This window comes from Oncorhynchus gorbuscha, unplaced genomic scaffold, assembly GCF_021184085.1.
Source record: "Oncorhynchus gorbuscha isolate QuinsamMale2020 ecotype Even-year unplaced genomic scaffold, OgorEven_v1.0 Un_scaffold_3550, whole genome shotgun sequence".
NCBI classification, from domain to species: Eukaryota; Metazoa; Chordata; class Actinopteri; order Salmoniformes; family Salmonidae; genus Oncorhynchus; species Oncorhynchus gorbuscha.
The window spans coordinates 9942-36628 of NW_025747759.1; the positions used below are offsets into that span (position 1 = coordinate 9942).

General features: G+C 44.9%; 1 protein-coding gene and 1 long non-coding RNA gene across 2 annotated transcripts; both read left to right on the plus strand.

The window, feature by feature from the left end:
- Positions 1 to 1370: 1370 nt before the first annotated feature.
- On the plus strand, positions 1371 to 24062 carry LOC124027864 (putative mediator of RNA polymerase II transcription subunit 26). Its single transcript, XM_046340113.1, has 6 exons — positions 1371 to 1448; positions 1967 to 2255; positions 22021 to 23446; positions 23642 to 23800; positions 23881 to 23917; positions 23994 to 24062. The coding sequence occupies exons 1-5, from the start codon at positions 1371 to 1373 to the stop codon at positions 23888 to 23890; spliced, it is 1962 nt and encodes a 653-aa protein (XP_046196069.1). The 3' UTR covers positions 23891 to 23917; positions 23994 to 24062.
- LOC124027866 lies at positions 4162 to 4705 on the plus strand. The gene is made up of 3 exons (XR_006837528.1): positions 4162 to 4443; positions 4524 to 4560; positions 4637 to 4705. It is a non-coding gene; the product is annotated as an uncharacterized LOC124027866 (long non-coding RNA).
- Positions 24063 to 26687: the final 2625 nt, after the last annotated feature.

The window sequence follows — 26687 nt, forward strand, 5'->3', positions numbered from 1 at the left end:
ACTCAAACGAGCCCTACTGTATGTTTGCCTCTGAAAAATTAAAGACTCAGATCATCAAAAGCATAACATGAGTGTTTATTAATTGGTGTCTGTCTGAAATCAGAATTTGTCTAAGATGTTGCACTTTGTGCAAATGAAACTGTTATCCATCTAATGTTGCTATGCTGAATGAAACACACGGTTTTAAAGAAGGCATGTGTAAAATAATGGTGCCTAACTGCTCATTCAGCCTCTAATCTCAAATGAGCCAAGTGAATTTTGTACAAGCAATAATTTAAACCGATCAATGAAGTGCTAAGACAAAATGTGTTTCCTACTTTAGAGCAGGGGTGTCAAACTCATTCCATGGAGGGCCTAGTGTCTGTAGGTTTTTGTTTTTTCCTTTCATTTAAGACCAAGACAACTACTGTAGGTGAGGGGAGTAATTGGTGGACTTAATTCAGCCATCAAGTACAAGGAAGGAGTGAAAATCCGCAAACATTCGGCCCTCCGTGTAATGAGTTTGACACGTGCTTTAGAGTAAGGGCTGTCAAACCTGTCAGGATCTCAATTAGAGAATCAACCAGACCTGAGTAAATTTCTGCATTCCAAATCAACCCCTAGCTCCTACACCTACCACTTAGTCACTTATGGGCATTTGAAATGATCAGATAGGGTAAAGCAATATGTTAATTGCTTCTCCTTGCCTTCTGATAGGCTGGATGCAATTGTGGCCATATTGCTTATCCCTATTAAATCCTTGTGTTTAGATCAAGGTGTAGGATTTAGGGGTCAATTTGGAAATAGAAATTGAATGTAGTTCAGTGGCTGACAGCTGTCCTTAATTAGCCAACGACATTAGAAGCGTCTGGGATTCCTTTAAAAGGAGCAACCAAACATCTGGCAAATATAGTAAAAGGGATATTCTGGTAGGACGTATGCCTACCATTAGTTCTGAATACTGGTGAGGTTTTGAGGGCAAAATGGCTGTGATGATTGGGATCGCTTTCAGGTATGTTTTTAAGTATTGATTTAGTTTGTTTCCCTTGTCCTTCAGGTGTTACAGGTAGCTATGTTTATAACATACATTCTTTTTCCTGAAGAGTTTCTTGGCTTTGTTGCCTGCTAATTGGAGGGATAACGTGTTCTACATCAGAAGGTGAGTTCATTTCAAATAACAGCTACGCAGTTCCATAACCTTCAAAGGCTGGCATTTTACAGTTTATATTTTTTACCTAGGTGATTGGTCTCCTGCACTGGATTCTAATGCAGCATGGCTCTATGCAGGATCACTTCAGTCTCTAGGATATGGCAATTATAAGTCTCCAAAATCTCAACTGCAAGCGCAACAGAAACATCCGGCCGCCATCGGGCGGAAGGAACTGGCCCCCATGTCCCAGCAACCTCAGCAAGTGTGGCATCCAGCTCACATGCTGCAACAGAAGCAACCGCCCGCCGTGCCCCAGCAAGTGTGGCATCAAGCTCACATGCTGACGCATAAGCAACCGACCGCCGTGCCCCAGCAAGTGTGGCATCCAGCTCAAATGCCCCTGCAGCAGAAGGAACCGACCGCCGAGCCCCAGCAAGTTTGGCATCCCGCTCAAATGCCCCTGCAGCAGAAGCAACCGACCTCCGTGCCCCAGCAAGTGTGGCATCCAGCTCAAATGCCCCTGCAGCAGAAGCAACCGACCGCCGTGCCCCAGCAAGTGTGGCATCCAGCTCAAATGCCCCTGCAGCAGAAGCAAGTGTGGCATCCAGCTCAAATGCCCCTGCCGTGCCCCGCCGTGCAGCAAGTGTGGCATCCAGCTCAAATGCCCCTGCAGCAGAAGCAACCGACCGCCGTGCCCCAGCAAGTGTGGCATCCAGCTCAAATGCCCCTGCAGCAGAAGCAATGACCTGCAACCGTGTGCCCCAGCAAGTGTGGCATCCAGCTCAAATACTGCACAGAAGCAACCGACCGCCGTGCCCCAGCAAGTGTGGCATCCAGCTCAAATGCCCCTCAAATGCCCCTGCCAACAACCACTGTGCCCCAGCAAGTGTGGCATCCAATCAAATGCTGCAAAAGAAACCGACCGCCGTGCCCCAGCAAGTGTGGCATCCAGCTCAAATGCCCCTGCAGCAGAAGGAACCGACTGCCGTGCCCCAGCAAGTGTGGCATCCTGCTCAAATGCACCAGAAGCAACCGACTGCCATGCCCCAGCAAGTGTGGAATCCATTTCACACACTGCAGAAGCAACCGACTGCCATGCCCCAGCAAGTGTGGAATCCATTTCACACACTGCAGAAGCAACACTGCCTGCAGAATCCATTTCACACAGCAAGAACAAGTGTGGAAATTTCACGACCGTGCCCCAGCAAGTGTGGAATCCATTTCACACACTGCCCCAGCAAGTGTGGCATCCAGCTCAAATGCACCAGAAGCAAACGACTGCCATGCCCCAGCTAGTGTGGAATCCATTTCACAAACTGCAGAAGCAACTGACCGCCGTGCCCCAGCAAGTGTTGCATCCTGCTCTAATGCCCCTGCAGCAGTGTGGAATCCATTTCACACACTGCAGAAGCAACCATGCCCCAGCAAGTGTTGCATCCTACTCAAATGCCCCTGCAGCAGAATCAACCGACCGCCGTGCCTCAGCAAGTGTGGAATCCATTTCACACACTGCAGAAGCAACCGACCGCCATGCCCCAGCAAGTGTGGCATCCTGCTCAAATGCCCCTGCAGCAGAAGCAACCGACCGCCGTGCCCCAGCAAGTGTGGAATCCATTTCACACACTGCAGAAGCAACTGACTGCCGTGCCCCAGCAAGTGTGGCATCCAGCTCAAATGCCTGCCAGAAGCAACCGACCGCCATGCCCCAGCAAGTGTGAACCAACCACCATAACCCACAACCTCAGGTGTGGCATCCTGCTCTAATGCCCCTGCTGCAGAAAAGAAACCGAGCCCCAGCTGCGGTGGCATCCCCAGCCAGCAGAAGCAACTAGCCCCTAAGCCTCTACTGCAGAAGGAACCAACCACCATAACCCAGCAACCCAGCAGGTGTGGCATCCAGCTCAAATGCATCCCCTCAGCAGCCCCAGCAAGTGTGGCATCCTGCTCTAATGCCCCTGCAGCAGAAGCAACCGACCGCCGTGCCCCAGCAAGTGTGGAATCCATTTCATACACTGCAGAAGCAACCGACCACCGTGCCCCAGCAAGTGTGGCATCCTGCTCTAATGCCCCTGCAGCAGAAGCAACCGAACGCAGAGCCCCAGCTGGGGTGGCATCCTGCTCAGTTTCCCCAGCAGAAGCAACTAGCCCCTAAGCCTCTACTGCAGAAGGAACCAACCACCATAACCCAGCAACCTCAGCAGGTGTGGCATCCAGCTCAAATGTCCAAGAATCGAACATCCACTGAACCTCAGCAGCAGAAGCAACCATCCACCACGCCCCAGCAAGTGTGGCATCCTGCTCAAATGCCCCTGCAGCAGAAGCAACCGGCCCCTGAACCTCCGCCGTGCCCCAGCAAGTGTGGAATCCATTTCATACACTGCAGAAGCAACCGACCACCGTGCCCCAGCGTGGCCCCAGCCGTGCTCCAGCAGCAAGTGTGGCATCCTGCTCTAATGCCCCAGCAGCAGAAGGAACTGGCCGCCGATGCCCCAGCCAGAAGGTGCCTCAGCCCCAAGCAGAAGGAACTCCATTTCACAGCAGAAGGAACTGTCAGCCCCAGCAGCAGAAGGAACTGCCGTCGAGCCCCAGCAAGTGTGGCATCGAGCCCCAGCTCAGGAATGTCGAGCCCCAGCAGCAGAAGGAACTGGCCGTCGAGCCCCAGCAGCAGAAGGAACTGGCCGTCGAGCCCCAGCAGCAGAAGGAACTGGCCGTCGAGCCCCAGCAGCAGAAGAACCCCGAGCAGCAGAAGGAACTGGCCGCCATGCCCCAGCGAGCCCCAGCAGCAGAAGGAACTGCAGCCGTCGAGGCTCCATTTCCCCAGCCCAGCCCCAGCAGCAGAAGGAACTGGCCGTCGAGCCCCAGCAGCAGAAGAGGAACTGGCCGTCAGCCCCAGCAGCAGAAGGAACTGGCCGTCGAGCCCCAGCAGCAGAAGGAACTGGCCGTCGAGCCCCAGCAAGTGAGGAATCCAGCTCAAATGGCCCAGCAACAACCCAACCCCATTCCTCAGCAATTTTGGCATGTAGCCCAAATTTCCCAGCAGCAACTGGCCCCAATTCTCAGCAGAAGCACTACGAAAGCACTGAAGATGGTGCCTCTGGTAGTTCTCAGGCCAGCATTGTTGAACAGTCGGGTGTCATCCCAATCTCTTCCTACAGTTTCAAATCGCACTACAAGAATGGCAGAACTGGAGTCTCCCAAATCAGCTACACTCCTAGGGAGGCAATGCCTGTTGACAGTGGAAATGCTCCCAAGGACGGTAATGTTAGCATTGGTGCACCAAGCATATATCCAACACGAGTGAAGGATTCTGCAAGGTAATGGTTCACTTTAACCTGCTCTGAACTTTGCTCTCTGAATTTGAAGGCCTTTGTACCAACCATATATCTATCAACAGGGAAATATAATGGATTCATCCTCTAGAAGCTCTAATGGTGAGTATTGTTGTTGACATTTGTTACTTAACATTCTGTGTTGCTGACACTGTTTGCATTTCTTTCTGCTTTTTAGACCAGGAAGTTGCTGGTGTTCTTGCTACTCTAGTGTGATGGAATCAATAAACAATTTGACTTTAAAAAATGCCTTGTCTCTTTTGAAATGTTTCATGTCCATTGCTTGCTAATTGAGAACAGGTGGTGTGCAGTCCGTAGTAAAAAAGACTACTGTTCAGTTAATTCTTTGGTGTTCTCATCTTTTACCTTTGCTACTGATTCAAAATAAAAGCTTGGGTCTACATAAGAGCATTTGTGATGGGGTGAGTTGTCAGACATTCCTCATATGTTCATACTTTAGATGTAGGCATGCATTGTATACAGTGAGACTGTCAGACAAATCCCTGATTAAGAGATCTGGGGAAGTGTACTAAAATGTCTGAAGCATTGAAGGGCCCTAAGAACACAGTGGCCTCCATTGTTTATTAAATGTAAGGGAATACCCCCCTGAAATGGACAAATGAATGGGAAGTCATTGGCATTGGACAAACCATATACACTGTGTCCGATCCCACCCGTTGATTTGTGCGCTCCACTGTGGTTTTTCATATTGCAAATGCAACCCAAGTCAACATCCAAAAGCAAAATTTGGATAAAATGATTTTGTCAAACTTATCACCCCTTAAAGTGCTTTCTGGACTGTTTTTTGAAATTCTTTCGATTGTTATGTCAATTACACATGTTTAAGAACTCTGAATATACTTGTCAAATTAACACTTTTTCATTTTTTAACCCTTTCATGCGTGAGTTCCAAATATCTCTAACGGTCACCCCAGCATGAGTTTTTTTTTATGCACGTGATGTTAGAATGTTCTCTCCATTCCAGAATGTGATTGATACGTAATAGTACATTTGATCCCGCTGCCCTCAAACTAAAGCACGCAGCCTGTTTATATTTATAGGTTGTTTTAACTTCAATTTCAAATGATTTTCAAACAAGTTTTTATTTTCTAAACAGTTTGAATGTAGGTGTGTTCCGCCTCATTCATTCACATAAAAATAGTCATTTTTACTTTTGCGGATAATTACATTTTTGGGACATTTCTGACACGGACAAAATTCCCCAAGCACTTCCCAATTGTTTGTGCAGTTCATGTCTGCAGACATTTGCTCATCTCCCGTCAGAACAGGATCTGCACACGTGTTCACATTTTCTATTCCACATTTCTATTGTAGCGTACTGTATGTATGGAGCATAATATATTTGTGTATATTCTTTATCACCGTGGACACGTGGTAACGTTACTCATTTTATAACCTTTATGGTGTTATAGTCAATCGTGCTTATGAAGCCACATTCTTCTATTAGCTCTGTAAAACAATGCTAAATGTGTCAAGTATTATCTTGTATTGCATTTTGAAGCTTCCATGGCCTTATGACTCTCAAGTGGTGCAGCGGTCAAAGGCACAGCACATCAGTACTAGAGGCGTCACTACAGACTCCCTGGTTCAAATCCAGGCTGCGTTTCCATCAAAGTGCCTTATTACGTTATAATAATAGTTTCCGTATGCCGTTGTAGCTGTAGATCATAATATATTCCTTATAACTGCGGACACGTGAGGTAACGTTACACATGTTATAACCTTTATGGTGTTATTGTCAATCATGCTTACCTAGCTACATTCTATTAGCTCTGTAAAACGATGCTAGTTGCGTCAAACTATTAGCATGTGTTGTATTTTGAAGCTACCCTGGCCTTATGACTTCCAAGTGGCGCAGCGGTCTATGGCACTACAGACACCCTGGTTCAAATCCAGGCTGTATCACAACTGGCTGTGATTGGGAGTCCCATAGTGCAGCGCACAATTGGCCCAGCGTTGTCCGAGTTTGGCCGGTGTAGGCCATCATTGTAAATAATATTTTGTTCTTAAATTACTTGTCTAGTTAAATAAAAAATATGACCATGGTTTGTTTATTTGGTCTATTCAGCATAGCTCTGTTCTGCCCTGCCTTGCCCCCTTGTGGAGCTCAAAAGTTAGTTTCTTACTGTTATAACTCAAATCTGTGATTTTGTGAATGCAATAAACTATTTTTTTATAGCAGTGTTTATTATGTTACTTCTTTGTAGTATTGTTTTATTGCTATATCCTTATATTGTATTCTAATGAATAATTCCTCTTTATTCTGTACTTTCAGAAACCAGAAACATTATTTGCCAATATCATAACTGGAGCTGGACATCTTTGGAGCTGAAGAATGAGGACAGCTTTTGTATGCTAACGTACACTCCTTAACAGTTGTACTAGATGAAAACACAGCAAGAAAACACATGTACCAATATGTAATATTCATTTATTTTATTGCAGTACTGGTAGTTGGTACAACAACTTGTTTTACTAGAGGACAAAAGACTGAATATGCATAACCCATATTTAATATCCATGCAGTGACTGAACAACAACTGCATTTCCACCCCCATCTCTAAGGCATAGTATCATGGCTGGTCACCTGTCAAGTCACATGTCAGGTCAGTCACCTATTGCTGCAGATGTGCTCAATAATGCTTGAGCATGTGATACTCCTCAAAGCATGGTGAAATACATAGAGGTGTATCACAAGCTAGACACATGTATTTTGTCATCTTCCTCTGCTTACTTCTCCTGGCGCCAGACAGGCAGACTTTGCAATGCCTCCGTGTGCGACTACCGTGAGAAGCAGTTTGAGGGACTTTACAGGGAAAATGTCGTGCAGTGAGGCGTAGGGGATTGTCTACAGCAGGACGACCCCCAGTGGATGGGCGCCGAGGGTGTGGTGCTCCTCCAGCAGCTCTCTAATGAGGTTCTCTCTGTATTTTTGGTAGGTAATTACTTTACCTATGAGGGAGTGGGGAGGATGAGGAAAGTTAGAGGATGATGAGGCAATGGGTAGGTGGGTGAGATATTGTCACTATACTTGCATAATGGATTTGTATGTGAACTGTACATCCAATTACAAAAATACCTTGTTCAGTAATCATCTCACCTGTTAGTTGGCGGTGAACTATGCTGCCGTTGAGGACAGCAGTGTCGATCAGATGGAAAAATATCTTCTTATACCACTTGTTCGTTTTCCGTGTGCATTCCACAAAGCTGTTTATCATGTCTGCCTTATCCACGGCCCCCATTTTGAGGTTATAATCAAGCACACAATCTGGTTTGATCTTTCTCTCTCCGGTCAGGTGGTCCACCTTCCCTGTGGCCGACATGGTTGCTGTATGGACAGTGGAGAGGACATGGACGTCTCGCTTGTCATGCCACTTTACTGCCAGCTGTTGACCGTTCTCCTGGAACTCCAGCTCCCCTCTCTGCATCTTCCTGCATCCGAATGCCGGCATCCCCTTCCGGTTCGACCTGACTGTGCCACAGGCCCCTGTGCTGTTGGAGAGCAGATGCTGGAAGAGTGTGGGACTGCTGTACCAATTGTCCACGTACAAAGTGTGTCCCTTGCCGAGATGAGGAGCCAGCATGGTCATCACCACGGACCCTGACACCCCAAGCCCCTCATAATGTTTGATGTCAGTGGTGGACCCTGTGTAAACTATAATATCCTGGACAAATCCTGTCTTCACTCGCACATGACAAAGAACTTGACTCCAAACCTGTGCCTTTTGGAGGGAATATATTGACGGAACGCCAGCCTGCCTTTCCATAACATCAGGGACTCATCAATGCATAGGTCCTTGTATGGCACAAAGACCCGACCAAATGCTGATGTCAGGCTGGTAAGAACATTTCTTATTTTGTATAACGGGTCACTTAGGATGGCAGTAGCATTGTTGACAAAATGCAGGCATCGCAGCAGAACTAGGAAGCGATCTTGGGAAAAGAGGGAGGCAAAGAAGGGAGTTGCAAACATAGGATCTGTGCTCCAGTATTCTCTTAGGGAGTTCTTCTTTACTATTCCCATGAGAAGGACTGTCACCAGGAAGGTATACATTTCACTAATTGTGGTTGTCACCCATTTAGCGAGTTTCCCCCTCACTCCTGGCTCTCTCTTCTCCTGTAGCTCTAAGGCATAGTGATTGGTCTCCTCAACTATCTCTCCCACCAGCTCCTCTGTGAGAAACAACTTGAAGCACTCTGCCTCAGTTGGAAATGGCAAGGGGAATTGCACTCCAGACTGGGACTCGTCAAAGCAGACAGCAGGGCCAGGTGGGGTGAAATGACTGATGGCCTTCCAGCTACCACAGAACTCCTGTAATTCATCCACTGTGGGTCTGCCTCCATCACCACCAGCATCTTCAAAGGGACCTGGTACTTCCTCAGTTGACAAGGGAAATTCAGATTCAGGGTTCTCAATGGCGACAAGGTTGAGGGGCAGCTCCTCACTGTCACTGTCAGAATCTGATTCCTGACTTTCATACTCAGACTCATTGTCAGAATTTTAAAAAATATCCAGAATTTCCACATTTGTGAGTTGTCTCCTTTTGAAAGACATTGTTAATGCTACAGCTTAGCTCACTAGCTACATACATAAACAACAACACTGAATGGCGCAGAGTGGGAGGTTACGTGGTTGACTGCCGGCACGCGCCACTTGTATCAATAAATCACTATCAGAAAATGTTTTGTGGTAATTATTTGTGTATTTACGATTTTAATCACATGTTTTCAATTCTAGGTGATTAGTCACCAGATAGGCTGTATTTGTTTCACTGCATGTACCGCATTATTCTTCATTTCATGAGTAACCAGACTCATGCATTCCGATTCTTGCACAGTGTCACGCCTTTGTCATTGTATCTTGTGTTTTTGTTATATGTTTGGGTAGGCCAGGGTGTGACATGGGTTTATATGTTGTATTTCGTATTGGGGTTGTATTAATTGGGAGTGTGTATTATTAGGGGTGTGTCTAGTTAGGCTTGGCTGCCTGAGGCGATTCCTAATTGGAGTCAGCTGATTCTAGTTGTCTCTGATTGGGAACCGTATTTAGGCAGCCTGAGTGCGCGTTGTATTTCGTGGGCGATTGTACCTGTCTTAGTGTTAGTCACCAGATAGGCTGTATTTGTTTCACTCGTTTGTTGTTTTCGTATTTTCAGTTATCTCATGTACCGCATTATTCTTCATTAAAAGTCATGAGTAACCTACACGCTGCATTTCAGTCTGACTTTCTTCAAACAGCAGACAGATATCATTACACACAGATTGTAATGGGCACATATTATGTGTGTAAAATACTTTTTGAAGGTTGTACTGATTATGATGAGCTAAGCTAATTCCAGCTGTGTAGCCATGTTTGTTGACATACAATGCATTCTGGGATTCACGTCTGTTTGACCAAAGATGTTATAACAAAATGAGGTGAGTAAGAGTTCACAAATTTTTTGAGGACTTCCGGAAATTAAAATGGTGGGATGTGAACGACGGTAGATGACACACCCCTTCAACATGCATACTACAAACAGACCAAACTCATCTCGTCTTTTATTATCTTCGGTTTCTGTGAATATAAAATGCATGGCTATAAAGTGTTTTACCTAGTTATTTCGATCAATGGTGAGCTCACTCACCCTTGATGTGATTAATTATATACAGTAAATGCTATTAGCTAATTCATATTGTAGTTTACATCAGCCGAGAGTTAGAAAATATGACTGCTTGTGTTGGGTCAATCTTTCCTCAGCGCTAGGACAAATGTAGCCTACATTTTTCCGGTTAGGATGATTGTGTTATGCTATATCTTCTTCTGTGAATATCTGAACAATGCATCCAAAAATAAACTGCTGACATTCTGGACATAACTTTGTAAGGACTGTGTTTGTGTAAATAGTTTCTGAAAAAAGTGTGGCCAGCTCAAACGCTGATTGTTGCGTCATTCGAAACTGCCGTTCTCAACGAGCATTCTAAATGAGTGTTCTAAACACACGGGTGTGATCGTACGCTTCAGGGACCACCGTAGAACGATCACACCCGTGTGATGGTACGTGTGAAAGGGTTAAACTTTGGCATAAGGCATATGTGTTGTCCATTTGCAATAGGATTTCATAGGAAGTCAAAAGTCACTCTTTTTGGGGCCAAATGCCATAAGAAATTTGACATGCTCAAAAATACTGCAGAAATGCAAAATTGACTGGCCTGATGAACACAGGATGGCCATGCAGTGACGGTTGTTCCTTTCCATCACTCGTGTTTTCATTATGTCAATTTGTTTTTCTCACTTTTGCAAAGTCACTGTGCATTTGCAATATGGTTCAATGGGCATTTACATAAGGGAAGATTTCGACAGTTGCTGTATGGTTAGTGAGAAAGTCCATATTGCAAATGTACGGTCCCTTACTAGACGTCCAAAATCGTTTGTAAAATTTGCGGACGGTGTTGGGCCGAGCGGCAGGGCCGGACCTACCAGGAAGTCATCAAATGAACTTTGTCGGACATTCGGTTTCCGTTTCACAAAAATAAGATTTTGGTCATTTTTCCGCTGTCCTGGAATATCCCACAAGAGGGCATAAGCAATCATATTGCTATTGGACAAAACATCACGATTCACGATGGGGCCTTATCTCAAACGGAAAATATTTCGAAGCCGAAACTTGGTGAGCGTAGGTTTGGCATAATGGGCAGTTGGCCCCGAACAAGATGGCGTCTAGGCCTCAACGGTTTTTGAGTTATGGCCATTTCTCTGGGATTAAAGGTCCAAAATGAAAATAGAGAAATTATTTTTCCACTTCACGTCAAAGTCAAGGAGCCTCCGGTGTCAATAAAAAAAAGAACCAGCCATTTATCTATCGTCATTTAAGAGAAATCGTACGATGACAGATTGGTGATGTTCACGGATAGTTTTTTTTAAAAACGGTTACAGATCCAGTTGCGGGGTGTTCTTACGAATCTTTTTAAAGTGTGCTGCGGAGCTCTGCGAGACTTGTGTGATTTTCTATGATTTTCTGAAATGACACACACTCACTAAACCCTCTGTAAATAACTCCGTTCTTAACGTAAAGACTTAAAACTCAGGATTCTGTAAAGGCATACCCCAATCAGGATATGAGTTTATTTATAGCTTCCTGTGCCAACCGGAAGTGCCTTAAATGGTGTCACAGTGGCAGTTTCCAAGGGTTAAAAAGGTCAGATCTTTTCAAAACTTCATATGTGTGATTAGGCAACCCCCATAAACTGTAAGTCAGTCATTTCTCCCAATAGATGTCACAGAAAAGCTCTCTCTCACACACAGAAACACACACACAGCAAGGATGGAGTGACAAAGTGCGGTGCTTAAAGACACACAAAGCCTACAATGGCATTTCCATATTCTCTAGGCCATGCCGAGTTCAACGAGATGCCCCGCTTGACCGTAGCTCGCTCGGTCTAAGCACAGCGACCATTAGAAAAGTAGGCCCAAAATGAAGGCTGGCCCTCAATGTCATTTGCTTTTGGGTGACAGTGAGAGAACTGTTAGGGTGAGAAGCACAATTCGACCTCAGGTACGTTCCTAAGGTCCCCCCGATCCGTGCAAGCCTAACCTTGACCATGTGGCATTAACCATTAACAGTTAAAAGGTGTTTACATCAAACAGTTTGCATTGACCTCTCTCCCCATAGGAATACATTGCCTGCACCTCTAAATTCAACCTGAAGCCTATGTGGGTTATGAATACATAATGAACCTGTCTTCTATGACAGTCCATCAGACCACTATGAGGTCTACCTGTGTCGATTCTAAGCTTCCTGGAGCAACCAGAAGTGGTTAAATTGACCCAAAAGGTGTTTTGATGTACATAACCTTCAAAGGTGAAAATGACTCCATTCAACCCTGTGTAGATCGTAGATCAGTCAATTCTTAACTTAAAGACTTAAAACTCAGGATTCTGTAACTGTCTATGTCAATCAAGACATGTGTTTACTTATAGCTTACTGTGCCAACCGGAAGTGCCTTTAATTGGGTCACACTGTCAGTTTTGAAGGGTTAAAAAAGTCACATCTTTCCTAAACTTCATATGTGTGACTAGGTAACCCTCATGAACTGTAAATCAGTCATTTCTCCCAACAGATGTCAAAGAAAAGCTCTCACACGCACACACAGCAAGGATGGAGTTAAAAAGTGCGCTGCTCAAAGACACAGAGAGCAGGCAATGGCATAAACATAATCTCTAGGCCGTGCCGAGTTCAACGAGATATCCCGCTTGACCGTAGCTCGCTCGGTCTAAGCGCAGCGACCATTAGAAAAGTAGGCCCAAAATGAAGCCTGCCCCACAACGTCATTTGCTTTTCGGTGACAGTGAGAGAACCGTTAGGGTGAGAAGCACAATTCGACCTCAGTTACGTTCCTAAGGTCCCCCCGATCCGTGCAAGCCTAACCTTGACCATGTGGCATTAACCATTAACAGTTAAAAGAAGGTGTTTACATCAAACAGTTTGCATTGACTTCTCTCCCCATAGGAATACATTGCCTGCACTCCTAAATTCAACCTGAAGCCTATATGGGTTATGAATGCCGTATGAACCTGTCTTTGGTAACAGTCCATCAGGCCAGTATGAGGCCTGTGTTGATTCTAAGCTTCCTGGACCAACCGGAAGTGGTTAAAATCACCCTAAAAGTGTATATCCATACCCTGCCTGCAGTTTGATAGACATAGTGCATTCAACCCTGTGTAAATCAGTCAATTCTAAACGTAAAGACTAAAACTCAGGATTCTGTAACAGCATACCCCAAGGAGGATATGTGTTGACTCATAGCTTCCTGTGCCAACCGGAAGTGCCATAATTGGTGTCTCTTGGGCTGTTTCAAGGGGTTAAAAAAGTCAGATCTTTCCAAAACTTCATATATGTGATTAGGCAACCCCCATGAACTGTAAATCAGTCATTTTTCCCATAAAATTTCAAAGGAAAACTAAATCACACACACACACAGCTTGGAAGTAGGGACCCAATGGGGTGCGTAGAGACATACACTGCCTGCATTAGTTAACCTTGTTGGAACTTTTAAAGAACCGTCGGACCTAGAGTTCGAAACTTTAGAATCATGTTCTAGACCTCCGGTCGATAGTGCGTGGTGAGTTACGTTGCTCTAGAAGGTTCTCGGACCGAGAAACAGCCTCGTACATGTGCAATGACTTCAATTCATTTTGACCATTACGAAAATGACAACATTTAGAAAAGTCTCAGAGACACAAGACTAGGTGCATTGCACCGTCTCGGCCCATAGAGACGGAACCCAATGTTTCTGTCCGATAGCTCATTCAAGGACCCCGTAGCAAGTCATGGTAAAAGTGGATTTTCAGCACCAATTTAGGTTTTGCTCGGACACCAAATGACCGATCGAGGAAACTTGGGATTCGGGGTCGCCTCAGCTAGGCCTACACATAACATAAGAAATGGACCCACAGCTAGAACGTAACTATGTGTTTTATGTTTTTTTATGGTTTGAACCGAAGGCGTTGTGAATTTTGGGCCAGCTCTGAAGTATGTGATAGTTGGCTACTAAACGAGTTGGAAAAAGTGTGTTTGGTGTCAGTTTGTATCAGTTTGGTGTCAGAATGATATCTAATTGACTGATGGACGTGACTTGCTGGTGACTCTTGTCCAGTTGCAATATGTTTAAACAGTGAGGTACCATCACCAAAAGTGACATTCTGAAATCAACCCTAACGAGCCATTGAGATGAACCAGAATCACTGCCCAGCCATCCCGAGTTCATCTGGCCAGTCAATTTCACATTCCTGCAGGATTTTTATAGCATGACAAATTTGTGATGGTACCTGCCCATTGAACCATATTGCAAATGCACAGTGACTTTGCAAAAGTAAGAAAACATAAACAAATGGTAAACAGTCATTTGCCAGTGATGGAAAGGAACAACTAAATCACTGCCCGGCCATCCTGTGTTCCCATAGCGAGCATTAATATCAGAATGACCGGTAAATGCATTTACAACCATATTTTTATTTTTGGGTTACCAGGTGCCTATTTTCAATCACCAGTTGCACAACAATGCGTATCCATCAGAATATTTTAAACAGTCCATAAAGCACTCAGGACGGCCCCCATAGATAGAGGGCCGTAGTAGGGTACTACCATAGCAGGCATGGACAATAGGAGTCCTGGTAAATGCATTTACAACCATATTTTTTGGGGGGGTTACCAGTTGCACAACAATGCACGTGCATTTGCAATATGATTCTATAGTGAAAAAACATCACCAATGTACATGATGAAATCAACACAACGAGTGATGGAAAGCAACAACTATCACTGCCAGGCCATCATGTGTTCATCAGGCCAGTCAATTTTGCATTCCTGCAGGATTTTTATAGCATGACAAAATCGTGATGGTACATGTCCATTGAACCATATTGCAAATGCACAGTGCCTTTGCAAAAGTGAGAAAACATCACCAAATGTACATGATGAAATCAATACAACGAGTGATGGAAAGGAACAACTATCACTGCCAGGCCATCCTGTGTTCATCAGGCCAGTCAATTTTGAATTCCTGCAGGATTTTTATAGCATGACAAAATCGTGATGGTACATGTCCATTGAACCATATTGCAAATGCACAGTGACTTTGCAAAAGTGAGAAAACATAAACAAATGGACATGATGAAATCAACACAACGAGTGATGGAAAGGAACAACTATCACTGCCCGGCCATCCCGAGTTCATCAGGCCAGTCAATTTTGCATTTCTGCAGGATTTTTGAGCATGTCAAATTTCTTATGGCATTTTGCCCCATAAAAAGTGACTTTTGACTTTGACTTTTGACTTCCTATGAAATCATATTGTAAATGGACAAATCATATTTCTTATGCACAAGTTTTAAAAAATTATGATAATAAAATACAACTAAAGTATGTTGATACAGTTCTTATACGTGTGTAATTGACACAAAATTTGAAAGAATTTTGAAAAACGGTCCAGAAAGCACTTTTTTAAGGGTGTGTGAAGTTTTTTACAAAATTTTGACATTTTTTACTTTTGACTTTTGACTTCCTATGAAATCATATTGAAAATGGACAAAACATATTACTTATGCGCTTATGTTCATGGGGGTTGCCTAATCACATATATGAAGTTTTGGAAAGATCTGACTTTTTTAACCCCTCGAAACAGCCCAAGAGACACCAATTATGGCACTTCCGGTTGGCACAGGAAGCTATGAGTCAACACATATCCTCCTTGGGGTATGCTGTTACAGAATCCTGAGTTTTAAGTCTTTACGTTTAGAATTGACTGATTTACACAGGGTTGAATGCACTATGTCTATCAAACTGCAGGCAGGGTATGGATAAACACTTTTAGGGTGATTTTAACCACTTCCGGTTGGTCCAGGAAGCTTAGAATCAACACAGGTAGACCTCATAGTGGCCTGATGGACTGTTACCGAAGACAGGTTCATACGGCATTCATAACCCATATAGACTTCAGGTTGAATTTAGGGGTGCAGGCAATGTATTCCTATGGGGAGAGAAGTCAATGCAAACTCTTTGAAGTAAACACCTTCTTTTAACTGTTAAGGGTTAATGCCACACGGTCAAGGTTAGGCTTGCACGGATCGGGAGGACCTTAGGAACGTACAAGAGGTCGAATTGTGCTTCTCACCCTAACGCTTCTCTCTCTGTCACCCAAAAGCAAATGACGTTGTGGGGCAGGCTTCATTTTGGGCCTACTTTTCTAATGGTCGCTGCGCTTAGACTGAGCGAGCTACGGTCAAGCGGGATATCTCGTTGAACTCGGCACGGCCTAGAGATTATGGTAATGCCATTGCCTGCTCTCTGTGTCTTTAAGCACCGCACTTTTTAACTCCATCCTTGCTGTGTGTGCGTGTGAGAGCTTTTCTTTGACATCTGTTGGGAGAAATGACTGATTTACAGTTCATGAGGGTTACCTAGTCACACATATGAGGTTTAGGAAAGATGTGACTTTTTTAACCCTTCAAAACAGACAGTGTGACCCAATTAAAGGCACTTTCGGTTGGCACAGGAAGCTATAAGTAAACACATGTCTTGACTGACATAGAAACTTACAGAATCCTGAGTTTTAAGTCTTTAAGTTAACAATTGACTGATCTACGATCTACACAGAGTTGAATGTAGTCATTTTCACCTTTGAAGGTTATGTACATCAAAACACCTTTTGGGTCAATTTAACCACATCCGGTTGCTCCAGGAAGCTTAGAATCGACACAGGTAGACCTCATAGTGGTCTGATGGACTGTCATAGAAGACAGGTTCATTAGGCATTCATAACCCACATAGGCTTCAGGTTGAATTTAGAGGTGCAGGCAATGTATTCCTATGGGGAGAGAGGTCAATGCAAACTGTTTGATGTAAACACCTTTTAACTGTTAAGGGTTAAGGCCACATGGTCAAGGTTAGGCTTGCACGCATCGGGAGGACCTTAGGAACGTACCTGAGGTCGAATTGTGCTTCTCACTCTAAGAGTTCTCTCACTGTCACCCAAAAGCAAATGACATTGAGCGCCAGCCTTCATTTTGGGCCTACTTTTCTAATGGTCGCTGTGCTTAGACCGAGCGAGCTACGGTCAAGCGGGGCATCTCGTTGAACTCGGCATGGCCTAGGGAATATGGAAATGCCATTGTAGGCTTTGTGTGTCTTTAAGCACCGCACTTTGTCACTCCATCCTTGCTGTGTGTGTGTTTCTGTGTGTGTGTGTGTGAGAGAGAGCTTTTCTTTGACATCTATTGGGAGAAATGACTGGGTTGCCTAATCACACATATGAAGTTTTGAAAAGATCTGACCTTTTTAACCCTTGGAAACTGCCACTGTGACACCATTTAAGGCACTTCCGGTTGGCACAGGAAGCTATAAATAAACTCATATCCTGATTGGGGTATGCCTTTACAGAATCCTGAGTTTTAAGTCTTTACGTTAAGAACGGAGTTATTTACAGAGGGTTTAGTGAGTGTGTGTTATTTCAGAAAATCATAGAAAATCACACAAATCTCGCAGAGCTCCGCAGCACACTTTAAAAAGATTCGTAAGACCACCCCGCAACTGGATCTGTAACCGTTGAAAAAAAACACCTATCTGTGAACATCACCAATCTGTCAACGATTTCTCTTAAATCAAATCAAATCAAATTTTATTTGTCACATACACATGGTTAGCAGATGTTAATGCGAGTGTAGCGAAATGCTTGTGCTTCTAGTTCCGACAATGCAGTGATAAGTAATCTAACTAACAATTCCAAAACTACTGTCTTATACACAGTGTAAGGGGATAAGGAACATGTACATAAGGATATATGAATGAGTGATGGTACAGAGCAGCATACAATCTGTCATATGAGATGAGTGTGTAGACAAAGTAAACAAAGTGGCATAGTTAAAGTGGCTAGTGATACATGTGTTTAAGGATGCTTCGATGTTGTAGATGTATATACATATGCATAGATAGTGATATATTTACATCAAATGACGATAGATAAATGGCTGGTTCTTTTTTATTGACACCGGAGGCTCCTTGACTTTGACGTGAAGTGGAAAAATTATTTCTCTATTTTCATTTTGGACCTTTAATCCCAGAGAAATGGCCATAACTCAAAAACCGTTGAGGCCTAGACGCCATCTTGTTCGGGGCCAACTGCCCATTATGCCAAACCTACGCTCACCAAGTTTTGGCTTCAAAATATTTTCAGTTTTGGAGATAAGGCCACGTCGTGATTCGTGATGTTTTGTACAATTGCAATATGATTGCTTATGCCCTCTTGTGGGATTTTCCGGCACAGTGGAAAAATGACCAAAATTTGATTATTTTATAAAACGGACACCGAATGTCCGAAAAAGTTAGTGTATTGTCATGGTATGAGACAACATAAATAATACAATTTCAGTAAAGTAAAAAATACATGATATTATCCTAAATTGAGAGATGAATAAAGAATGTGTTATCACATTAACATCATCAAAAATCTTTCAGAGTGGACCTGTCTTCAGTATAGAATGACATGTATACAGATTATATTACAACTCTTTGTGTTTTGTCTTAATGACTGTTCTTTAGTAAATAGGAAACTCAACAGTGTGTTAGTCTGAGAAACATTAACTAGATAGTTGTTTTATGTTTGTGAAACCTTGAAATGAACACAATGAGAAGTGATTTTGTAACAACAGTTTTGAATGGGTAATTGTATCAAATATATATCATTGTATGTTTTAATTAGCGCTCATATAAACTTTTTCATCACTGCCTTGTAAACCCATTCTTGTAAGTTGGAGCTACTGTACATGATTGTCTGGGGCTGCTGTACAGATTTGAGCACTTGCCAAGATGTTGACATTTCTGGGTATGTCTCACCTGTAATATAATAATAATAAAGATTATGATGATAATAATAATATTGTTATATTATTTTTATAATAATACAAATCTGTCAATCAACCATATGTATTTCTTAAAAGCCCCTTTTTTGCATCAGCAGTAGTCACAAAGCATTTTAGAGATACCCAGTCTAAAAATCTAAGACCCATCAATGCATATGTCAAAGCACAGTTTTACATTATAAAGGAAACCTTTTATAAACAATGGCAACACTGCCATGGTGATCTGAGCCTTGCTGTTGGAAAATGAAGTTAGTATCCGACTTTCGGTTGTCGCAGATGCACCTCTCCTGACTTTACTTCTTGACTTTGGTCTACAGTCAGTTGCTTTAGCCTTACCACTCAAACGAGCCCTACTGTATGTTTGCCTCTGAAAAATTAAAGACTCAGATCATCAAAAGCATAACATGAGTGTTTATTAATTGGTGTCTGTCTGAAATCAGAATTTGTCTAAGATGTTGCACTTTGTGCAAATGAAACTGTTATCCATCTAATGTTGCTATGCTGAATGAAACACACGGTTTTAAAGAAGGCATGTGTAAAATAATGGTGCCTAACTGCTCATTCAGCCTCTAATCTCAAATGAGCCAAGTGAATTTTGTACAAGCAATAATTTAAACCGATCAATGAAGTGCTAAGACAAAATGTGTTTCCTACTTTAGAGCAGGGGTGTCAAACTCATTCCATGGAGGGCCTAGTGTCTGTAGGTTTTTGTTTTTTCCTTTCATTTAAGACCAAGACAACTACTGTAGGTGAGGGGAGTAATTGGTGGACTTAATTCAGCCATCAAGTACAAGGAAGGAGTGAAAATCCGCAAACATTCGGCCCTCCGTGTAATGAGTTTGACACGTGCTTTAGAGTAAGGGCTGTCAAACCTGTCAGGATCTCAATTAGAGAATCAACCAGACCTGAGTAAATTTCTGCATTCCAAATCAACCCCTAGCTCCTACACCTACCACTTAGTCACTTATGGGCATTTGAAATGATCAGATAGGGTAAAGCAATATGTTAATTGCTTCTCCTTGCCTTCTGATAGGCTGGATGCAATTGTGGCCATATTGCTTATCCCTATTAAATCCTTGTGTTTAGATCAAGGTGTAGGATTTAGGGGTCAATTTGGAAATAGAAATTGAATGTAGTTCAGTGGCTGACAGCTGTCCTTAATTAGCCAACGACATTAGAAGCGTCTGGGATTCCTTTAAAAGGAGCAACCAAACATCTGGCAAATATAGTAAAAGGGATATTCTGGTAGGACGTATGCCTACCATTAGTTCTGAATACTGGTGAGGTTTTGAGGGCAAAATGGCTGTGATGATTGGGATCGCTTTCAGGTATGTTTTTAAGTATTGATTTAGTTTGTTTCCCTTGTCCTTCAGGTGTTACAGGTAGCTATGTTTATAACATACATTCTTTTTCCTGAAGAGTTTCTTGGCTTTGTTGCCTGCTAATTGGAGGGATAACGTGTTCTACATCAGAAGGTGAGTTCATTTCAAATAACAGCTACGCAGTTCCATAACCTTCAAAGGCTGGCATTTTACAGTTTATATTTTTTACCTAGGTGATTGGTCTCCTGCACTGGATTCTAATGCAGCATGGCTCTATGCAGGATCACTTCAGTCTCTAGGATATGGCAATTATAAGTCTCCAAAATCTCAACTGCAAGCGCAACAGAAACATCCGGCCGCCATCGGGCGGAAGGAACTGGCCCCCATGTCCCAGCAACCTCAGCAAGTGTGGCATCCAGCTCACATGCTGCAGCAGAAGCAACCGCCCGCCGTGCCCCAGCAAGTGTGGCATCAAGCTCACATGCTGACGCATAAGCAACCGACCGCCGTGCCCCAGCAAGTGTGGCATCCAGCTCAAATGCCCCTGCAGCAGAAGGAACCGACCGCCGAGCCCCAGCAAGTTTGGCATCCCGCTCAAATGCCCCTGCAGCAGAAGCAACCGACCTCCGTGCCCCAGCAAGTGTGGCATCCAGCTCAAATGCCCCTGCAGCAGAAGCAACCGACCGCCGTGCCCCAGCAAGTGTGGCATCCAGCTCAAATGCCCCTGCAGCAGAAGCAACCGACCGCCGTGCCCCAGCAAGTGTGGCATCCAGCTCAAATGCCCCTGCAGCAGAAGCAACCGACCGCCGTGCCCCAGCAAGTGTGGCATCCAGCTCAAATGCCCCGTGCCCCAGCATGGCATCCTTCTCAAATGCCCCTGCCAACAACCACTGTGCCCCAGCAAGTGTGGCATCCTAATCAAATGCTGCACAGAAGCAACCGACCGCCGTGCCCCAGCAAGTGTGGCATCCAGCTCAAATGCCCCTGAACCACTGCCGTGCCCCAGCAAGTGTGGCAGCTCAAAACCAGAAGCAACCGACTGCCGTGCCCCAGCAAGTGTGGCATCCTGCTCAAATGCCTGCAGAAGCAACCACTGCCATGCCCCAGCAAAATCCAGCTCACCTGCAGCAGAAGCAACCGACCGCCGTGCCCCAGCAAGTGTGGCATCCAGTGTGGCATGCCCCAGCAAGTGTGGCATCCATCTCAAATGCCCCTGCAGCAGAAGGAACCGACCGCCGTGCCCCAGCAAGTGTGGCATCCCGCTCAAAAGCCCCTGCAGCAGAAGCAACCGACCTGCCGTGCCCCAGCAAGTGTGGCATCCAGCTCAAATGCCCCTGCAGCAGAAGCAACCGACCGCCGTGCCCCAGCAAGTGTGGCATCCAGCTCAAATGCCCCTGCAGCAGAAGCAACCGACCGCCGTGCCCCAGCAAGTGTGGCATCCAGCTCAAATGCCCCTGCAGAAGCAACCGACCGCCGTGCCCCAGCAAGTGTGGCAAGCTCAAATGCCCCTGCCAACCGACCGCCGTGCCCCAGCAAGTGTGGCATCCAGCTCAAATACTGCAGAAGCAACCGACTGCCGTGCCCCAGCAAGTGTGGCATCCTTCTCAAATGCCCCAGAAGCAACCACTGCCATGCCCCAGCAAGTGTGGCATCCAGCTCAAACTGCAGCAGAAGCAACCGACCGCCGTGCCCCAGCAAGTGTGGCATCCTGCTCAAATGCACTGCAGAAGCAACCGACTGCCATGCCCCAGCAAGTGTGGCATCCTGCTCAAATGCACCAGAAGCAACCACTGCCTGCCCCAGCAAGTGTGGAATCCATTTCACCACTGCAGAAGCAACCGACTGCCATGCCCCAGCAAGTGTGGAATCCATTTCACACACTGCAGAAGCAACCGACCGCCGTGCCCCAGCAAGTGTGGCATCCAGCTCAAATGCACCAGAAGCAACCGACTGCCATGCCCCAGCAAGTGTGGAATCCATTTCACAAACTGCAGAAGCAACTGACCGCCGTGCCCCAGCAAGTGTGGCATCCTGCTCTAATGCCCCTGCAGCAGAAGCAACCGACCGCCGTGCCCCAGCAAGTGTTGCATCCTACTCAAATGCCCCTGCAGCAGAAGCAACCGACCGCTGTGCCTCAGCAAGTGTGGAATCCATTTCACACACTGCAGAAGCAACCGACCGCCTTTCCCCAGCAAGTGTTGCATCCTACTCAAATGCCCCTGCAGCAGAATCAACCGACCGCCGTGCCTCAGCAAGTGTGGAATCCATTTCACACACTGCAGAAGCAACTGACTGCCGTGCCCCAGCAAGTGTGGCATCCAGCTCAAATGCCCCAGAAGCAACCGACCGCCATGCCCCAGCAAGTGTGGCATCCTGCTCTAATGCCCCTGCAGCAAAAGAAACCGACCGCCGTGCCCCAGCAAGTGTGGCATCCAGCTCTAATGCCCCTGCAGCAGAAGCAACCGACCGCCGTGCCCCAGCAAGTGTGGAATCCATTTCATACACTAAAGAAGCAACCGACCACCGTGCTCCAGCAAGTGTGGCATCCTGCTCTAATGCCCCTGCTGCAGAAGCAACCGAACGCAGAGCCCCAGCTGGGGTGGCATCCTGCTCAGTTTCCCCAGCAGAAGCAACTAGCCCCTAAGCCTCTACTGCAGAAGGAACCAACCACCATAACCCAGCAACCTCAGCAGGTGTGGCATCCAGCTCAAATGTCCAAGAATCGAACATCCACTGAACCTCAGCAGCAGAAGCAACCATCCACCACGCCCCAGCAAGTGTGGCATCCTGCTCGAATGCCCCTGCAGCAGAAGCAACCGACCGCCGTGCCCCAGCAAGTGTGGAATCCATTTCATACACTGCAGAAGCAACCGACCACCGTGCCCCAGCAAGTGTGGCATCCTGCTCTAATGCCCCTGCAGCAGAAGCAACCGACCGCCGTGCCTCAGCAAGTGTGGAATCCATTTCACACACTGCAGAAGCAACTGACTGCCGTGCCCCAGCAAGTGTGGCATCCAGCTCAAATGCCCCAGCAGCAGAAGGAACTGGCCGTCGAGCCCCAGCAGCAGAAGGAACTGGCCGTCGAGCCCCAGCAGCAGAAGGAACTGGCCGTCGAGCCCCAGCAGCAGAAGGAACTGGCCGTCGAGCCCCAGCAGCAGAAGGAACTGGCCGTCGAGCCCCAGCAGCAGAAGGAACTGGCCGTCGAGCCCCAGCAGCAGAAGGAACTGGCCGCCGAGCCCCAGCAAGTGAGGTATCCAGCTCAAATGGCCCAGCAACAACCCAACCCCATTCCTCAGCAATTTTGGCATGTAGCCCAAATTTCCCAGCAGCAACTGGCCCCAAATTCTCAGCAGAAGCACTACGAAAGCACTGAAGATGGTGCCTCTGGTAGTTCTCAGGCCAGCATTGTTGAACAGTCGGGTGTCATCCCAATCTCTTCCTACAGTTTCAAATCGCACTACAAGAATGGCAGAACTGGAGTCTCCCAAATCAGCTACACTCCTAGGGAGGCAATGCCTGTTGACAGTGGAAATGCTCCCAAGGACGGTAATGTTAGCATTGGTGCACCAAGCATATATCCAACACGAGTGAAGGATTCTGCAAGGTAATGGTTCACTTTAACCTGCTCTGAACTTTGCTCTCTGAATTTGAAGGCCTTTGTACCAACCATATATCTATCAACAGGGAAATATAATGGATTCATCCTCTAGAAGCTCTAATGGTGAGTATTGTTGTTGACATTTGTTACTTAACATTCTGTGTTGCTGACACTGTTTGCATTTCTTTCTGCTTTTTAGACCAGGAAGTTGCTGGTGTTCTTGCTACTCTAGTGTGATGGAATCAATAAACAATTTGACTTTAAAAAATGCCTTGTCTCTTTTGAAATGTTTCATGTCCATTGCTTGCTAATTGAGAACAGGTGGTGTGCAGTCCGTAGTAAAAAAGACTACTGTTCAGTTAATTCTTTGGTGTTCTCATCTTTTACCTTTGCTACTGATTCAAAATAAAAGCTTGGGTCTACATAAGAGCATTTGTGATGGGGTGAGTTGTCAGACATTCCTCATATGTTCATACTTTAGATGTAGGCATGCATTGTATACAGTGAGACTGTCAGACAAATCCCTGATTAAGAGATCTGGGGAAGTGTACTAAAATGTCTGAAGCATTGAAGGGCCCTAAGAACACAGTGGCCTCCATTGTTTATTAAATGTAAGGGAAGTCCCCCCTGTATTGGACAAAAATGAATGGCAAGTCATTGGCATCGGACAAACCATATACACATTGGCCAATACCACCCAATTCGGCGTTGATTCATGCAAAGTGTATTGCAAATGCCATATGGCAATTGCCAGTTGTAACACTTAAAAAATTCAACAGGGGGCGAATGCGCTCCACCGGGGTTTTTCATATTGGAAATGTAACCCAAGTCAATGTCCAAAAGTAAAATTTTGAAAAAATGAAATTTGTCAAACTTATCACCCCTTAAAAAGTGCTTTCTGGACCGTTTTTCGAAATTTCTTTTTTTGTCAATTACACATGTGTAAGAACTGTATGAATATACTTTTGTCCAATTTTATTATATTTTTTAATATATTTTTTTAATTGTGCATAAGGAATTTTTTTGTGGGCCAAATGACATAAGAAATTTGACATGCTCAAAAATCCTGCAGAAATGCAAAATTGACTGGCCAGATGAACTCAGGATGGCCTGACATTGATAGTTGCTCCTTTCCATCGCTCGTTATATTGACTTCATCATGTCCATTTTGTGATGTTTTTTCACTGTATATTCATATTGTAAGTGCACGTGCATTTGCAATATGGTTCAATGGACAATTACTATATGAAATTTGACATGCTCAAATCCTGCAGAAATGCAAAATTGACTGGCCAGATGAACTCAGGATGGCCTGACATTGATAGTTGCTCCTTTCCATCGCTCGTTATATTGACTTCATCATGTCCATTTTGTGATGTTTTTTCACTATAGAATCATATTGCAAATGCACGTGCATTTGCAATATGTTTCAATGTGCATTTACCATATGAAATTTGACATGCTCAAAAATGCAAAATTGACTGGTCTGATGAACACAGGATGGCCGAGCAGTGATAGTTGTACATTTCCATCACTCATTGTGTTGATTTCATCATGTCCGTTAGGTGATGTTTTTTCACTATAGAATCATATTGTAAGTGCACGTGCATTTGCAATATGTTTCAATGTGCATTTACCATATGAAATTTGACATGCTCAAAAATGCAAAATTGACTGGTCTGATGAACACAGGATGGCCGAGCAGTGATAGTTGTACATTTCCATCACTCGTTGTGTTGATTTCATCATGTCCATTAGGTGATTTTTTCACTATAGAATCATATTGTAAGTGCACGTGCATTTGCAATATGTTTCAATGTGCATTTACCATATGAAATTTGACATGCTCAAAAATGCAAAATTGACTGGTCTGATGGACACAGGATGGCTGAGCAGTGATAGTTGTACATTTCCATCACTCGTTGTGTTGATTTCATCATGTCCGTTAGGTGATTGTTTTTCACTATAGAATCATATTGTAAGTGCACGTGCATTTGCAATATGTTTCAATGTGCATTTACCATATGAAATTTGACATGCTCAAAAATGCAAAATTGACTGGTCTGATGAACACAGGATGGCCGAGCAGTGATAGTTGTACATTTCCATCACTCGTTGTGTTGATTTCATCATGTCCATTAGGTGATGTTTTTTCACTATAGAATCATATTGTAAGTGCACGTGCATTTGCAATATGTTTCAATGTGCATTTACCATATGAAATTTGACCTTGCTCAAAAATGCTAAATTTGTCATGTTTTGTCTTAGATTGTCTTGTCATTTTGCTTTTCCCTCTGTTCATTTTCCCCCTGCTGGTCTTTTTAGGTTCGTTCCCCTTTTTCTCTCTCCCTTCCTCTCTCTCTTCTCTCTATCGTTCCGTTCCTGCTCCCAGCTGTTCCTATTCCCCTAATCAATCATTTAGTCTTCCCACACCTGTTCCCTATCCTTTTCCCTGATTAGAGTCCCTATTTCTCCCCTTGTTTTCCGTTTCTGCCCTGTCGGATCCTTGTCTATTGTTCACCGTGCTGTGTCTGTGTATCGCCCTGTCGTGTCGTGTTTCCCTCAGATGCTGCGTGGTGAGCAGGTGTCTGAGTCTGCTACGTTCAAGTGCCTTCCCGAGGCAACCTGCAGTTCTTGATCGAGTCTCCAGTCTGTTCTCGTCATTACGAGTGGAATTATGCCTTATGATTGTAAATTTACTTTACTGGATTAAAGACTCTGTTTTCGCCAAGTCGCTTTTGGGTCCTCATTCACCTGCATAACAGAAGGATCCGACCAAAGAATGGACCCAGCGACTACAGATGCTCGTAACACTGCCGTCGAGATCCAAGGAGCCATGCTCGGCAGACACGAGCAGGAATTGTCTGCTGCTCGCCATGCCGTGGAGAACCTG